Source organism: Falco peregrinus, chromosome 4 (assembly GCF_023634155.1).
Source record: "Falco peregrinus isolate bFalPer1 chromosome 4, bFalPer1.pri, whole genome shotgun sequence".
In the NCBI taxonomy this organism is placed as follows: Eukaryota; Metazoa; Chordata; class Aves; order Falconiformes; family Falconidae; genus Falco; species Falco peregrinus.
The window spans coordinates 7739721-7757360 of NC_073724.1; the positions used below are offsets into that span (position 1 = coordinate 7739721).

A 17640-nucleotide genomic window follows, 5' to 3' on the forward strand; every position below is an offset into this window, starting at 1 on the left:
TAAATCTATCTGATCTGCTGTAAAATAATAACTCAGCTGACTTAAGCCAAATGAGAAATATAGGAGATGTTTTGTTTTCTTATTTTTAAGTACAGCAGTAGTACACAATGGGGAAACAACGCCAAACCATCCCATAAAAGCATAAAGTTTAAATTGCTGCGTTTATTAAAATGTTCCAATATTTTAATATAATTATATATTAAAGATAATGATATAGCAACTATGCTATAGTGATATATTAAAATAAACTCTGCACAGTAAATAATATTAAACACCCTTTACTTGCACGAAAAATTTTTACTTTGCAAGTCCCTCCAACAACACCCACTTGGGAATATAGCCTTCACCCATTTCATAGCTGTCCTAGATACCCTCCTCCTCTTCAGCTGAACTCCCAGTCCAGAAGAAACCCTGGTCTAGTGACACTGCTCTGAACTTCTGTAAGACTGACACACCAACAGCTGAACGGGAGATGAAGTTTGCAAGCTATGGCTCATTTGGGGAAGCAAGGGAAGGTATCTTACCGATAAATCACAGGCAACACTCCAGATCACTATTATTTTCCCACCGCAGCTCTTCAGGAAGGCAAAATATTGCTGCCTCCATAACCTTCTATTCAAACTCTCCTCCACCAAGACCACCCACACATTTTTGTTTCCCCAGCACATTTCACTTTTCAGCACCTCAAGTACTCAACCTCTGAGAAAGCAAAGGAGCGAGGACTTCGCTTGAACACTGCTGCACAGGATCCCCAGATCTATCAAACTATCAGCAGCTCCTTAACGAGCAAAGCGTGGAACACTGCTGCTGCGTGATGGATGCTAGCTGACATTACTGGAAGCCATTCGACTGCCTCGTAACCCATGTGAGGGCAGAAGTGGAAGAAGCAGAGACCTTCACAGCACTTCCCCCTTCACAAGCCTGCTTCCCCTACTTCAGTACAAATCCTTCTCCGTCCACACACATGCACACACAAGGCAATGTAATTTCAAATGGTAATAAAGTATTTTAATCAAGATTGACACTTCAACAATATTACACAGAAAGACAACTCAGTCTGTTACATACAGCAGAAGTTAATACAGTATTTTAAAACTAAAACGAAGCCGAAAACAATTTATCTGACTATTAAGATTTCACAAGAATTACTGAATGCTATTGCTAATACTGACACTAATCTGTTGTGAGACCATGTTCCTTTTGTGCCAGACCACCTACCGTAAAATGGGATAATACCTACGTCGCAAGGGATTAGAATGCTAAAGGTTTTAAAGCACTGTGAAGTTTATTCCCATTTATACACACTATAAAGTACCTGATATTATCTTTGTCAGATAATAACATATGAAAAATAATAACTTAAATCCTATTTGAATATTATTGAGTATCCAGAAAAAAACCCACCTTTCTGCTGTAGGGATTACTAATTACCAGATTGGTGTCATCCGAACCAGATAAAATATATTCTCCTGTATCATTCCAGCAAATGGTATTCACCTGCATGAATTAACAAAAATTAGTTAGTCTAGACTTAGATTAATTCAATTTTCAGAATATTAAAACATCGATACTCATCCAACACTACAGAAATAGGAGTTAACAAATTCAATTGAAATTATGTAATTTCTAAGCAGCTAGCACAAAAAGAAAAATTGTGGTTTTAAAACAAATTGATAAGGGAATCACCTGCTTCATCTATGGCATCTCAATTACTCCCTCTGCTCCTGAAGAGTCCATCAGGTAAATTAAGCTTTCCCACAAAGGCCTCAGTAGCCGCAATTTTACATATTCAGGTGTTTTAATGTACCAAATCTACTCCACAGAGTTCTCCAAATTTGAACGAGAGGGTATCACAATGCTCTCGTTATTGTATCTTCACCATATCCAAATTCTGAGCATCTACTCTCTGTATACTTTTCAGTGACCACACCTTCTCAGGGATCACACGAAAAGCACCGCAGAATCCATCCCAGATCCCTTTTGAGAGGTGTGAGCATGCTGGGAAAGAATCATCCTACAGTGAGGTACAGAATCATAGCGGGAGAACTTTACAATATATTTCCTTATCAATTCTCCTTTTCACAAGACTGTGTTTCATAATGTGTCAATGAAATAAAGCTGTAAAAGCACTCAAAATCCAGGAAGCTCAGAAAGGATCCTTACAGTAACCTGTCTTCAAGCAGCAGCTCATGCACAAGCACCGAAGTCTGCATGCGTGACCACTGCTATTCCAAGTAGCCTCTAAAATAGCTTTACGTGTCAAACTGCAGCCATCAACATCTTCTGTTGGCTATATTCTGTTGGCAGAATAACTGCCTTAGTGTGGTGTATCAGAGTGGACAATATAATTCGTAAAAAAACCACTTGGTTCTCAATTGTATTTTTTAAAAATTTTATTCAAATATTTCATTCTGAGCCCAAAAGACAGACATCTTTTTGTTTAAAATAAATATGCCCATTTTAGTTACTATTTCAGTCACAAGCTCAGTTGGGGTCCTTAATTAGGCAACGTTGCAAAATCGGAATTAGCTGTTTCAGATGGATCATATAGGCAACAACTTGACATACCCATTACAGAGTTTTAAATGCACTCTTGCCGCTCAAAAGAGAGAGATCTTCATGTTACAACAGACATGGCTATGGCAGTTAGTTCAGTGCTCAGCAGCAGTCAAATAATATCAGGAATCGTTAGGAAGTGCTCGCAAAAGCAAATGTCATTCTGTCAGTGTATACATCCATGCATGGCAAATCCGTGTCTTCCACACTACACAGTTTGGGTTCATATCCCACTCCCATATTTTCCATTTCCATTACTGCCCATTTGAAAAGAGAAGTTACCAAAAAGAATTACTAGGATGTTCACAGGTATCTAACACTTTCTCGCTAGAAGCAATTAATTTGTACTACTCTCGGGAGGGGATATGACAGAAGCTTACGAAATCATGAATGACAAGGAAAAAAAATAAATTTTTGTGGCTCTTTACAGTACTGGAAATGGAAGGCCTCCAATGAAACCATCACATGACACACACGGCATTTTAGTAAAACTGGAATTCATTGTCACAGAATGTCCTAAACACCAGAAGTGGAAGAATATAAATATTCATAAAAGAAGAATGAAAAACGATCAGAAACAAAGATGCAACTTTCACCCCCACCTGCCCATCAAAATGCGATGCGTCCTCCAGCACACCCTTCAAGTACTGCCTGCCTGCCCTGCCTCAGCTTTCCTCAAAAATCGTTACTGGCCGCTCTTCGGGCCAAGTTATCAGGCTTGACTGAGCATCGGTATGACCTTGCATGGCTACTCTGATGATTTTATAACCCTGACTGTCAATCACCAAGAACCACGAATTCAGCTAGCCCCCAGCTAGCCCCCAGATCCATCTATCATTGAAGTAACCTGCCCTGACAACAACTGTACTCCCAAAATACTGTCAAACATAGCACAGTGCTACAGCTAGGGCAAACACACAACCCCAGAATAGTCGTCTTCATCTACAGTTACTTTCAGGCAGAAAAATACTAGCATTGCCCTAAAGAAACCGAAATGCTAATACAAGGATACAAGAATAGAACCAAGAACAAAATGCTGAAAAACCAGGGAAGCTGCCAAAAAATTAAAAAACATGCCGTGAGAAGGACGCGCTAGCACAAAAATGAAACAAATTGAGGGGGGTAGGAGTATGTGTCTAAAAGCAAAATCTGAAGAACAGGAAAGCAGAGAAAGCACTGAAGATGCAAAGGGGAGACATGATTACCTAAATGGCAGCGACACAAACCTACACAAGACATCAATCATTCTCCTTCTAAATTCCAATTTCATTGCACTGATTTGTCTCAGGGTTGAGCGACTTCAATACACCCTATCCAGGCAGAAGTTGGTTCAGAAAAATTCCTGAAGTGCGATGACATAACCAAATGTGTGCTAGGGGTCTATAACTAAACAGGCTCTTTATTCGGTACCAGCTCACCATCCCAACATCACTGGCAAAAAATACCTCCAAAAAATGACAAAGTCTTTCACTGGAGTAAGCTTGATTTTTTTTTTTTTTTCTCCCAGAGAACATCAACTTTCCAGTAAGGGATCAGTCAATACATTTCTCAGTGTTCAGTACAACCTATTGACCAACAGCAAATAACCCCAATAAATATGCATACGGATCACTAAAAACCGATGAGAACTTTTTTTAATCTGCTGTAATCAAGCATGTCTCATTCCACGGTAGCAACCCTACTATTAAAATGCACTGTAAAATGAGGAGTGCCTAGAAAATTGGTCGTATTTCAAAACCATGTAGAAAAACTATGTACCTGTTACCTTCACGGCTGTTCAACACCCAACTAAAAGCAGAACATAACAGTTACTACATTAAGGGCTTAAAATTCTTGGAAAAAGGTGTTAGAGCCAAAAGAAAGGGTATAACAAACACAAATGACAGTTACTAACGAGATGAGAAGAGCCAAAAGGTGCATAATTCCCTTTTTTCCATGGAGTATTTCACATTAACAACTGTATCTAATTTTATTTGCCACTCAACTAGCCTTGAAAGGAAGCAGCAGGCACTTTTGATTCATTAGTCAAATAGTAAAAAATAAATTTATTATCTCTGTGTTTTCCTCAAAGGCAACGCAGGAAGGAGCTCAGCCAATCCTTAAAAACCTGAAAAAGAAAACTCCTTCCTTCTATGTAATGTAACAGTAGAATTAACTCTTTTCTGAACTAGGATAGATTAACAGAATACAAGAAATAGAAGAAAGGAAATAAAAAGTACTGTAGATATCAAAATCATCAGTAAGATCTCCCAAGCAAGGAATGGGGTGAAAAGGCACTACTTTTCATCTGTGGAGGAAAAGGTAAAAACTGCACACCCTAACAATATGCAGACAAATTTCCTATACTAATTTAAGCACAGCTTTTGAGGCCTACATCTAAAAATTACTTGTTCTTTATAGTGCCACCCTGAAGGAGATGTACGCCACCCAGGACACTTGTGTGTTACTGAACTGAATGCCTATACACAGAAATGAGAAATTATTCCTCCAGGTAATCCTCTTTATTTTAAAACGTAGTATTTGCCCATGTCAAAGGCTCCATCGTCCTGTGCATCCTGCAGTTCTACCTTCCACAGCTTTCACAGGACCAGAACTGGAAGACTCCAATTCAATATGGTTTAGAGTTCCTTTCTCCTCTACTTTCCTCGCACTGCATCGCTGCTGGTCCAGTCCGATTCTCTTTCGGCATTTCTCCTCCTTCACACAGAAAGCATCCCACCTAACACTACACATCTCATCGTCTCAAGGTCCCTTGAGTTAACATGGAAAATGGCAACTTCTGGCATACGTATGACCTCACTGGACTGGACAATGTGAATCTCGTTGGAAGAGGCAGACGACACCCTGGAAGGATGATAAGGCTACAAGCAGACACCCGTGATTCACTAATTCAATCACTTCACACACTACTGCTAGAAACTGCGTCTTCAAACGAAGTGGAAAAGCGCACTATCTCAAAGACAACGGCATCTAAACTCTGAGATGATAAATACTCGTACCTCAAACAAAAAGGCACTGTGGTAATACGACTGCTACAAAACTATGTGTACTTGAAGTAATTCATAGAACTATTCCCTTCAAAGATGTTGCACCTGAGCATGATTATACATACAGTCATATTTCCCACAGGATCTCTCTTGTGTGTAACATAGATCAAATGGTAAGTAGGAAGTTGGACTTAACTTTTATCCTCAATTAGAAAAAAAAAAAAATAATCTTGCCTTAAGTAAGTTGTCCACCGTGTCCAATTACACAGCATGCTTTATATAGAAAATACAAGTCACAACTTATTCCACAGAAGAATGCAAACGTTCTTAATAAAAAAACAAAACAAAACAAAAAAAACCCAAACCAACCCCCACCCTCCAACAAACCCCAATCACCCCCAAAAAAACCAAATCCAGAAACACCCTTAATAAGACAACTATGGCATTCATTCCTCACATTTCAAATGCATGCTGATTCAGCAATTATGGGGAAAATTAAAGACTAATATGATCATTTCTGACTGATGGTATAAGGATATTAATCAGTAAGGGCATTGGAATATCATTTACTTTTATTTCACAGATTTTTTTGAAAGCAAGTAGTAAGAAATTATACCAAATGGTCGTTAGCTGTAAAAGATTAATCCCTGCAAAAACCCACACAGTAAATGAGGTAAGAACTCCTAATATCCCATTCTTTAAAGATGGATAATACTGAGCAAATTTAATTTCTAAAGACCTTTTTCAAATTGTAGCAATATTTTAAACACCTGCATATAATGCTGTAAGTTTGCAATTAAAACATTTTCCACGCACTAAAACAATCAGGTTAGCTTTTAAAGTATGCTTTAACATGTGGCCTAAAACAATAAATTCAAAATGATTTTTTAAATACGTATCCACCAGATAGATCCAAGCCACAAAACGAGCCAATACCAAATTTGCAATTTCTGTTACATGCTGCAGAGGTAGTTAACTAAAAGGGAGATCAGTCACTCCATTTTTAACAAGTAGCAAAGAAGGACTATTTTCCTGTCCCTTGTTTTCTAGGCAAAATTTACTATTTTTACAAGAAAACAGAGAAAAAAATAATTTAAGAACCCAACCGACTTCATGGAAAGAAACCTGAAAGTTTCATCTTAAGCATATTTGAGGAAATGAAAAACTACTGGAAATGAAATTATAAAGTAAAATTCACTGCTACAATCCTGAATACAAAAATTGGTAACTTTCTACACACCAAATCACAGAATGGTTTGGTACATTGTCATTCTGATAACGTTTCTTGAAAAAAACTGAGAAATTAATGCATTTTTTTTAAGCCAATACCATCTGTACCAGAACATGAAACTCACAATGGTAGTCAGTACAAAAAAGTAGCTGACTTCTTATATAAAGCAATTCTAATCCTTGCCTTTCCCAGCGTTTCTAGTCTCTCAAAAATATATGCAAGTCAAAATCATTTTTCTGATCTCAAGCCAAAAATCTAGGTTTTGTTAACACTTATTCTTTAAAACTACTGCTGTGTTAGTTAATAACTATAACACTCCTTAATTTAAAGCTGCAACTGCAAGCAACTTAAGTAAAAAATATCCAAAAACTTCATATTTGAAGAGCTTTTGAAATAAACACATTAAAGTATCAAATTTACACTTGCATTTTCACTTTTTATAGCACTACTAGTATCCTTCCACTTTTCAGATACGTTGTACAACAAGGATAGTTCTTTAACAATCATGAATTTCAGTTCTATTCATCAAGGGTAATATGGCAATCTCTTTGCCCTGTACCCAGTTTAAGTAAAATTTTTTACGTAAAAGAATATGACTTAGAATACTTGCACAACTTTAAAAAATTAAGTATTTAAATAAGCAATATTTCAAGTTATGGTATTACCTTTCAGGGGAGGCTTATTTTTGGTTTTATTGTCTCTTTAAATAAGCATTAGCACTCGATCATTTGCTTTTTAGACTTGGAGAATAAATCACTCAAAACACTAATAAAGCTTTAAGTCAACAAAATGTATCAACATAGCATAAAACTACTAAAGATTTCATTTAAAGGTTTAAGAAGAGTTCTAACTGATAATAAGTTTGTGTTTTCCTGGCATAGGAGACTAATTAATTCAGCAGTGGGACACAGTATTTAGGTATAGGAGTGGGATTTTGGTTTGCTTCCAAGGTAAAGTGTCAGATGTTTAAGAAGAAACAAATACCTAGAGAATTCAGATGTAGGCCTCAACAAGCAGAGTTTTCCAGCTCAGCTTTAATACATGGTATTTGCATTTCTAAGTTAAGGAACTATTACCGTGGCAACAAAACTGAAATTTAACGTTTTTTTTAACAAACAAAAAAGCAACAAGTGACTTACACATCCATCATGCACATTCAAGGTTGCTTCAAGTTTTAATCTTTGGATAAATTCTCTTCTCCCTGTGAAGAAAAATACTAATTACATACTCTTTTGAAGGAATAACACTGAAGAAGTAGTTAAGACCCTGCTAACAAGCGTTAACCGATAAAACCCTAAACAATAAAGAACCAGAATATAAATGTAAATCTTGAAACAATTCATATGGTTTCTATTTTACAAAAGGTAAGACAAGCATCACATTTGCTACCTCTTCCACCACCTTTAATAAGGATGCAGAAATGGCAAAATGAACATTTCACAGGTTCACAGGCCAGCGCTTCCTCTAAAACTAGTAACTATAAGACAGAAAATAACCCTGTGGTTATTTGGTTAACTTAGCTGAAAGACAGCAAGTATAACATAGTTCATGACTTTTCATATACCTTTTGTATAGAAATATAAAGAAGAATGTGTTTGGTCTCAAGGAGCAAGTAAAACATGGTCTTATAATTTCAGCAAAGAACTGGAAGTTGATCTTCCAAGCATCACCTACAACCCTACATCTCCTCTTAAACTAGGAAAATCCCAATTTCAATTTTATTATTAAAGTTGCATTTTGAAGAGGAACATTGTAGTCCATTACCATTCCATCTGATATAGACTTAAGGGATAAAACACGGAGGAAATTTCTGGAAAGACGACATGAAAACACACACTGAGTAAGGTAAGGGCCTGGAAACTTTATGTCCTTATTACCCATATAAAAGCTGATTTACCACTGCACTTGGAAACACTACTGTGCTATGATGAGGGAAAAATAAAAATACATTGAAAACAGTGTGGTCTCTTCCTGAACTAGAAGTTTAAACAAATAGCTCCAACTTTCATTTAATTTAGAGTGCCCCCATTTTATGAAAACAGGTTATAATGAAGCTAATAATTCCCAGAAAGCACTGTCAGAAAATACAAATAACGATAAACCTCATCTTCCTACTTAAATCCTAGAAGAACTGAAACTCAAGGACCATTTTCTTTTTTGTCCTGTGTACAAACTCTCAGCACAAAACTCCAGGTAAGAGCACCAGACTGTAGGTCTATGTTAGGCTGCCCTGTTTTCAAACATGAAACCTATCGAATTCACTCAAAATTAACCTTCCTGCCTTCCTTTGAGGAAACTACAAAGTCAGGGAAAGAAAAACCGCAACAGAACCCTCTCCACATCTGAAAAACCTACATTTCTGAACTTGTTTTGGTTCAGCTGGAGGCAGACCCATTTCAGTGTTGCCTCTGGCACTGCAGCACAAATTTCGAAAAGCAACGTCTCCTCTCTTCCACTCCTTTCCTCTTAATGCCTTTTAATTGTCCCATATCCTCTGTAGCACTAAAAAAAGAACCTCCGGTATCCACACCTGGTCCCTCACAGTCACAGACCATCTGGCTGACACGAGGCCACTGAACGTCCCTGCCATCCTCCCTCAAAGACCAGGAAACCCTTCCAGCAGCACCAGCTCCCACCAGTACACCTCTGCCTCAAAGGTCACACAACTTTCTCCTTTTTCCTCCAGGAAAAGGTGTGTTTTGGTACATAGTTTTTGATGGAACCTCCAGAATTCAAAATAGTTCGTAACACAGTTCAAGTGTCACATTGGATGAAGATCGTACTTTGGCAATTTTTTTTTTTTCCTAAGAGTAGGCACTGTAGGGTGCAACAGTTATAAAGTGACTGCTTTTAAAGCACACCTAAGTTAGCTTTAAAAATATAAAAAGCATAGTCTGTTATGCCCCATTTTATAGACATTGAAATTGTGACGTCTCAGAAGTGCTACAAACCCCGTTAACCAGGAATAGCCATCATTAGAAAGTGATTCAAATAACTTTATGCACCACGCACGACTAACAACAACTTACATGTTCTTGAATTGGGAATACATCTCCCTATTCTTTCTTCATCACTCATCCTTTTATTGCCCTAGAGGAACAGACTTTAAACTTGGGTCCTTAATGGTTGGTTTATTGTATTTTTCTGTTGTCCTATTATTTTTTTCAATTCACTGAACAATACGTGTCTTTTCAATGAAGATGCCTATTTTCAGGTTAATTTGATTTCTACAACCCTTGCTCATAAGTAAGCGTGAATACTGTGGTGGGAAATATCACCTACTGTATATTTATATCTCACTTTGCATAATAGAAACATAACAGTTTGTGTCTAGGGCGCTACTGTAATGCAAAATACAGCATAATAATATGCAACCCCCAAGAGGATAACTTCGCTAAGAGACGTGTACTGTGCAGGCCAACACAAAAATCTTGTGTTTGCCAGTCCTATCACATTTCCACTTGCAGAACAGAGAAGTCTGATAGCAGTGGATGACTCTCAGGCATGGCACTACGTGCATATAACACATCTGGAAGTGAGGTGATGTCTGCAGACCAACATGTAGGCGCTTGTCGAGAACTCTCTGTGCAGAAACGCTGAAGGAGATTACTGTAAGTCATTTTTAAAAACAAGCAGAGCAACAGATTTTTCTCCTTCCCGTATGGTGTGGTTTTAATCCAAATCACTTAAATCGGCAAGCAAGAAACAGTAAATGTGTTCTAATCCCATCTTCAATTGCCATTTTTATTTCCCTAAAGTCCGTTGACAAAATTAGGTATGATCCGACTTCTTGTTGTTAGATTAGGATTTTTTGGCCTTAATAAAAACACAGTAGCTATATAAGTTTCAGTAAATATTTCACTTGAGACAGAGATATATGGCACCTTGTATATTTATACTCCCCCCATTTAAAACATCTAAAAATAAAAATGTGAGGATTGCACATGCTAGCATATGCACTTTTTATAGATGTGATTCGTTTTTTATCACGTGATGACTATTTATCTAAATATTGATTTGAGGGAGGAACCAATACAAGCAAAACTACAACACTTTGTCATTTCCTTATTCCCTAAAGGGAAAAGGGAGCAAGGGAGAAAAGTTAAAACGTTTTGCCTCCAAAAACCTTCCTGTTTGACAAAGTACTAAACGCAAGAGGAAAACTGAATGGATTGTTTCTAGTTTATTTTGTCATTCAAAACTAGAACCACCAGATCCTGAATGCAGATTTTTTTCTAAAATGAAAACCAGAACTACTTGAGCAAACGGATCTGAAGACAGCACAGTCTCCACATCTGCTGTTATTAAAAGCTGAGTAAAGTCAGTGAATCTGCATTGCTTGTACTTCAGCAATGACTTCCACAGTTCATTGGTTTGATAAAAAAGCACCACAACTCTAATTACTAGACTTTGTAAGGTCAAATTCCCCACATCGAGGACTCTGCTCTCCAAGGTGACAAAAATCTTCACTATCCTTCACTCTCATTCACTTAATCTAATGGCTCCCTGTTCCTCCCACCTTCGGTCCTCCTGGCTCCCCCCTTCAGCTAAGGGGATGGAGGAGACCCAGGCCTCTGACAAAACCCCATGGAGTACTATTTCTTATTAAATCGGCATCAAGACCTCTGTCAAGTTTTGGGTTCCCCCCACCCCCAATACTGCATACAGGCTCCGTAAGAGCCAGAAACTTTCTTTTTCCCCTTAGCGATGTGCCACCAGAAATGGAATAATTTAGTTCTGTGAGGATGCTTCAATAGATCATTTCTTATATTCAAATAAGACCTGTTTCAGAGAGGGATCAAGCAATCAAGCTCTCATCACCAAGATCATCTCACTGGACAGGGGAACATCCATATGAGGTTTGCTTTGAAACTGCTAAGGTGAAACTATCAACAAGAATAAAACAAAGCAAAAAAGCACTGTTAAAATTTCAAACGGCAATGACGAGCTCCCTGTGAAGTGTTTACATAGCCAACATTTGGAAAGCCATCGAGCTGATGCTCCCTCCACCCCTTCTCACTAGACCTTGGGCACTAACTGAAGCCTCAAGGTGCAGTGTCACCCTCAGTACACTAATCAATGTTTTTATTTTATTTTACACTAAGCTAGAGACTAGAGGATCATTTTCAAGGCCACATTCTATGTATGGAAGAAGCACCACTTTGATACATTCATAATATGAATTTAAATACGGAAAAGCGGGGAAACGAGAAACTGCAGCTGCTTCCTTGCAATTTATTTCTTAAAAATGTTCCACTATGCACAACATCAAACCAAACGATGCTTTATCACTCCCCTCTAGAGAATTACCCAACTTCGGTGTTCAGGCACATATAGACAGCTCTGATCTCACTTGAGGGAGCAATACCAAAATACCACGATGTCCCTCGTATTCCACACTCACAGCAGTTACACCACCATTTAGGTCACAATCCTCAAGTCAGGAATTGCTGGTCAGGTGCTTTCTACACGGCTGTTTTGGCAGAGGTACACGTGCCTTTCTTTTGTAAGTGACTTAGTCAATGCTACTTCAGAACTGATGACAGCAGCGAAGTTTAATGCTTCAAGCATGTAAAACCTTCCTAGATTTCAAACTGTATTCCAGAATTTCCCATTGAAAAAGTACAGATCATTTAATGATGAAGGTCTACCTTTAAAGTACATTTGCGCTCCACAGAACTATAACTCATCTTTGATCCAAAGCAGCACCACCATGGTATGAGACATTAAAAGACAACCCTTATTCAGAAAACGAGTAACAGATCCTGTTTGTCAAATGAACACTCATTTATGTCAAGCTGGCTCTTTCCAAGGCCAAGTCCCTCAGCACTAGCTTGCTGTGACATTTGGAATGCCCTAGTTTAAAACTGAAATGGAGCCAGCATCTGTTCCCAATGCAAAGCACATGTTATCTTGCACTCTAAGCGCATTTTAAAAACTACTCTTGATTTTCCAGGGGAGCGTTTATATCTTTCTGGGGCCACTCCATGAAAAGACGGCAAGTCCGGTTCATTTGTATATAGGTTATTTTTTTTTGCTCTGTTGACATCAAACTCTCCAATCCACAACTCAACAAGCTGCTTTTCCACCAACGTGAACTCTCCATATTCCATAAACAGGACTATACACATTGAGGTATGTTAAAATTCTCGGAGCTTAATTAAAATCTTGAAAAACACTTGTTAGTTACATAGACAATGGTCCCATTTTATAGACAGTGAAACTGTGAGACAGGAAACCGAAGCAATTTATCAAAGGGAAGAATGAATCAGCAGCACTGCCAGAAGCCAAATCCATCGGTGTCACCTCCAGTCCTTTGATCAAGGCCCTGCAAATGCCAAAAACGGTAACTCTTGGTTCTGCCAATGTTTAAAAGATTACCTTTCAAGTTACTTTAACAACTACTTTGTGATGGTTTAAGTTTAAAACAGATAACCCGAATTCTTCTCTGCTCTTAATGATACATCCCCAAAGGCCTGAATGCTATACAGAAAAAACAAAAGTATTTTCATTTCTGTGGAGAGACTTACTTGCTACTTTAATACGTAACAGCTTTGCTACTAAACACCCATCATCAAACAACTTGGGTGTTAACCAAGCTTGCACTCAAATCCTAAGATATGCTTCAGAGTAAGCTTCATGTATTCAGAAACACAAAACTTTCACATATAAACACTCAGACAGAAATACAGCAGATAGGACGCTAAGCCCTGAATCACAATCCAGCAAGCCTGTGATATCTCCCAGTGATTATGTTGGTACAAAAATTTGACCTCAAAAGAAACACAAAAGAGATCTGCTAAAGTAAAAAAAAAAAAAAAAAAAAAAGTTCAGCAAGACTGTATATCTTGGGGTAATTAATAAGCATCCTAGAAAAGACTTCTGTTCAGTTTTGCTTCTACTAAACCTAAGTTAAGTTACTTAGACTTAGTTACTGTAGGTAACAGCACAGCTAAGATTTGTTTGCATTAGTAGCAATGTCTGCAATAAACTTTCAAACAGCTCAGATACTAAAAGTATCCACTCCCAAGCACAAGCTTCCATTGGGCTCCAGCACTGGCAAGCTGCAAGCATTTCAGCCTTAAAGCAATGTATTTAATTTCTTTGATATCGAGCATATTTTATGCTTGAAAGATACTTAATACATAAAATTACATTGTATTACTAACAGTTTAAGGTGTTCTCAGTAGCAAAAATGTGGTATCAAGTAAAACTACCTGTCTTAGAGAAGGCTTTTTATCTGTATATTCCAAATCCTAGCTTCGGAGTGAGCGTGCTATACTGACTAGCACTAAGTGGATTTAATTCACAAGTACACCGTATTCTGACAGCTCTCTTGTCCCCACATACACTCCCCACAGCAGCGCCTTCTGTATTGTTCTTGCCACAGATTGCAGCTGAGCAGAAGATAAAACAAGCGTGGTTTTGTGACAGGAGAAAAACGCCAGTTTTCAGCAATTTTGATATTCATTCATTTGGACATTAAAGCAGTCCAACGATCATATACAAATTACTCACTGAGATAAAAGGCACTTGAAATTTTTATACTGCATCACGAATATTTCTGATTAATACAGAGCAGAGGACAAATATTCACATGATGAAACAAAGAGAAGCTATATCTACGTAAAAGATAACCAAAAGCAAAAAAGATACCATGTACCACTTTATTCTTCTCAACACAAAACTACCTGAAATACATCCAGTTAATCACACTTAAGTTATGATTAACCAAATGCAAAAGCATTTTCTGTTTTCTCCATCAGCACTAAAATATGACTCCCAAGTAAACAACTTGAAATTCTAAACCAGATACTAATACAAAACTGAATAGTCATCAGATAAAGAAAAATACACTTGAGCCCTGTTTTCTTCTAATCAAAGGATTAGAAGGAGCCTTCCATTAACTGAAGGCAAAAAGAAATATAACACAGTGTTGCAAGCTGGAGTGCATAGCATTACTGTAGGTTTCAACAAGTCTTTGGAAATGCTTTTCTCTGACTTTGAAAAGTCTTCATCTGAAATAGTATATGGAACAGTAATGTCTGTTGAATATTTTCTTGTTAAAATGGTATTAACATAGTAACCCAGACAATCCTTACAACACTTTGGGAAATACGCATCACATCAGGTACTCTCGCTTTATTTTCTCCAGCACTATTTATCTGTGTTAACACCCCAGGTCAGTGAGGAGTTGTGCTTTTCAGCAAGAACAGACGTTGTCTAAGAAGCCAAAACAGGGGTACGAGTCTACCCCAGTGCAGAAGTTAAGACTGTTAGCAGCAGAACCGTTATCTACCAACCCCAAGCACTCAGACAAAACAAACAGCGGAGCATGGAAAACCACTAGCAGGAGGAAAGAAGGAGTTACTTCAATCTGCTCTGAAGAGAAGCACATTCCTAGCAAGCATGTCCTCTCACTGCCGAAGATGTGCATGCCCAGTACTGCTGCCAGCCCTTCCATCACCTTTAGGTGTCTGTCAGAGGTTACTGCATCTTCAAATCAGCCAGCAGGACCAGTCACACGAACATCCCCCAGCGCATTTTGGACAACGATTCTGGGGTAAATAAAAGCCTACTATTTAAAATTGCGTAAGCTAACTCAATACACGTTTTAAAACGGATTAACAAGAGATTATACAGAAGGCTACCAGCGTATCTAAAGAGACATGCCTTCCAGCAAAAAAAGCAGAGCCTGCCTTTCCCACGGGGTTGTCTCAGTGAAACTGAAAATTTGGACAGGGTGGAACTGAATTAAGGCGTTTACTATTCTGCACACCTACCTAATAAAACATACCATTTAATCCTGGGTTGTAGGTCAATTATACACTGCTCAGTTTGCGGAAAAATGTAAAATAGATATACACACCATAACAAGATATAGGTACATAACCCTGTGAGATTACAAGTGTTCACAAGGATTAGAGTTTAAAGATAGATGACATCAAAAGTTGAGCTAAAGTAGAAATCTGAGTCTTGGTAGTAGGTGACTATTAATTTAACACTGTAAAATAAATTGAATTATCATTGGGCATTTAAAAACAAATTTTAAAAGCTTACTTTTTTTTTAAAGTTACATTGCTGGCTGCATTAAACTGTACGTATTCATCCTAGATGACCAAAAATCCCTGTTCTTTAACTCAAGAGACTTATTTTTTACTGAAGAGTGTTTTCAGGACGTAAAAGTATTTCTGAAATAAAAACAAATTTTAAAAGCACCACATCTTTTCTCATTTCCTACGAAAGCTAAATAATGGGAACACACTGCAATAATAATAACAAATTCACAAAGAGGTGGGGTTTGTTTTGTGTAATAGTTTTCTATATTGGTGAAGTTTAAGTGGTTCCATAAAGGTTAAACAAACATCACTAATGGTTCAGAACTATTCAGTTCACAGGGAAGGGAACGATGGATCCTCATCTGGCTCATGACATTTGCCAAGTAGAAAGCAGCAGCATTAAGGATGCGTTCAATTTTCCTGAGGAAAGCCTGCAAATCCTTGAAGAACAAAATGAGGAAAATAAAGGGATATTAAAATTCACTGATGTGACTCAGATTCCATCTCACGATACTCATGTTCAATATTTAATGATTCAACACATGCTAAAGCATTTGGGACATACCTGAATCAGCAACTCACTAAGCCCCAAAGACACAAAAACGCTGAGACTTGCACTTAACCAGTGAAAAATCCAGCTTTGTTTGAAGGCTGGCATACTTCAAATCCAAACCAACGTTTTTCCTTACTGCTAGGACAGGACAAGTTTCAAGCGTCAACAAGTTCTTGATACATGATCAGTTATATCCCACTAGACTATTTTCGGGGCATTCAAGGATAGAAGATCAGGGATCACGAGCAAAGTGACAAGAACTCACAGTATTGCACAGCAACAACTTAGAAGTGACTAAACACAGATATGCTTAATGGTCTCCCTAATGCAGTTAATGGAAGCAATCCAGCTAGAAGAAGGCTACAGAGGGGGGAAAAAATAAAAAATAAATAAATAAATGAATAAGAGAGATCTAAAGTGATCTCCCACATCACTGGCTCAATCTGAAATACAAATCCAGTACACGACTTGTTTTTGCAGCAAGAGACAGCTTTCATGTATCCAAAGCTCATTATTACCAGATCAAGGTGCAACTTAACTACAAAGCTGTCTGAAATGCTCAGTATCAAGACACAGGCAGTTATTTACAAAGCAAATGACAACCTTTGTACAAAGACTGTCTTTAAAAGCATACAGTGTAAATTTAATTAAATATTGCAATCAAAAATGAAAAGCTATCTGAAGGACACCAAATCTTTATACTCTCCAGCTGTTTGCATGAGAAGGCTGTGACTCCAAAGGACATAAAGCAAATACATGTGCATCGTAAGACAGTGTAATTCAAATAATACAATCGTACATGCAAAGCCTTGGGCCTACAACACACTTACATAAACACTCATATTCTTGGCAACCATTAACACATAACTAACGTTCAGTGCACAGGCATTACACACAAGGTTATTAATCCCTTAAAAACAAAAAGTACAAATACATCTACATAATTCAGCCCATGTCAAACAAAGCTGATGAAGCTGCAGACAACTTAAAAAGCCTGTTGAATTTCTGAAGGACAGAAAAATCAACAATCTGAAACAGTTGTACCAATTTTTGATCATTTCCTTCTAGCTCCACTTAGACTGGATGTATTCGTATGCAATGCCAGAAATCACCCTCCCATTTATGGTTTTATGCTGTATGCCAAGATACAACAGCAGCAAAAAGTTGATGATGTACAAAATTAAAACATCAAAACTCAGTAAATAGGTTCATTGGTAACAATATCTGATCTAGACAGTACTATGGAAAAAAGAA

The 17640-nt window shown here is 37.7% G+C and overlaps 1 protein-coding gene across 4 annotated transcripts in view; it reads right to left on the reverse strand.

Annotated features, from left to right (window-relative positions):
- DCAF6 (DDB1 and CUL4 associated factor 6) overlaps nt 1-17640 on the reverse strand; it is a 90584-nt gene that overhangs the window by 66305 nt on the left and 6639 nt on the right. For all 4 annotated transcript variants that reach the window (XM_055801760.1, XM_055801761.1, XM_055801762.1 and 1 more), the window contains exons 2-3: nt 7914-7975; nt 1405-1497 (exon numbers count right to left, since the gene is read on the reverse strand). In XM_055801760.1, coding sequence (XP_055657735.1) covers nt 1405-1497; nt 7914-7975 — 155 coding nt within the window. The remainder of the gene's footprint in view (nt 1-1404; nt 1498-7913; nt 7976-17640) is intronic.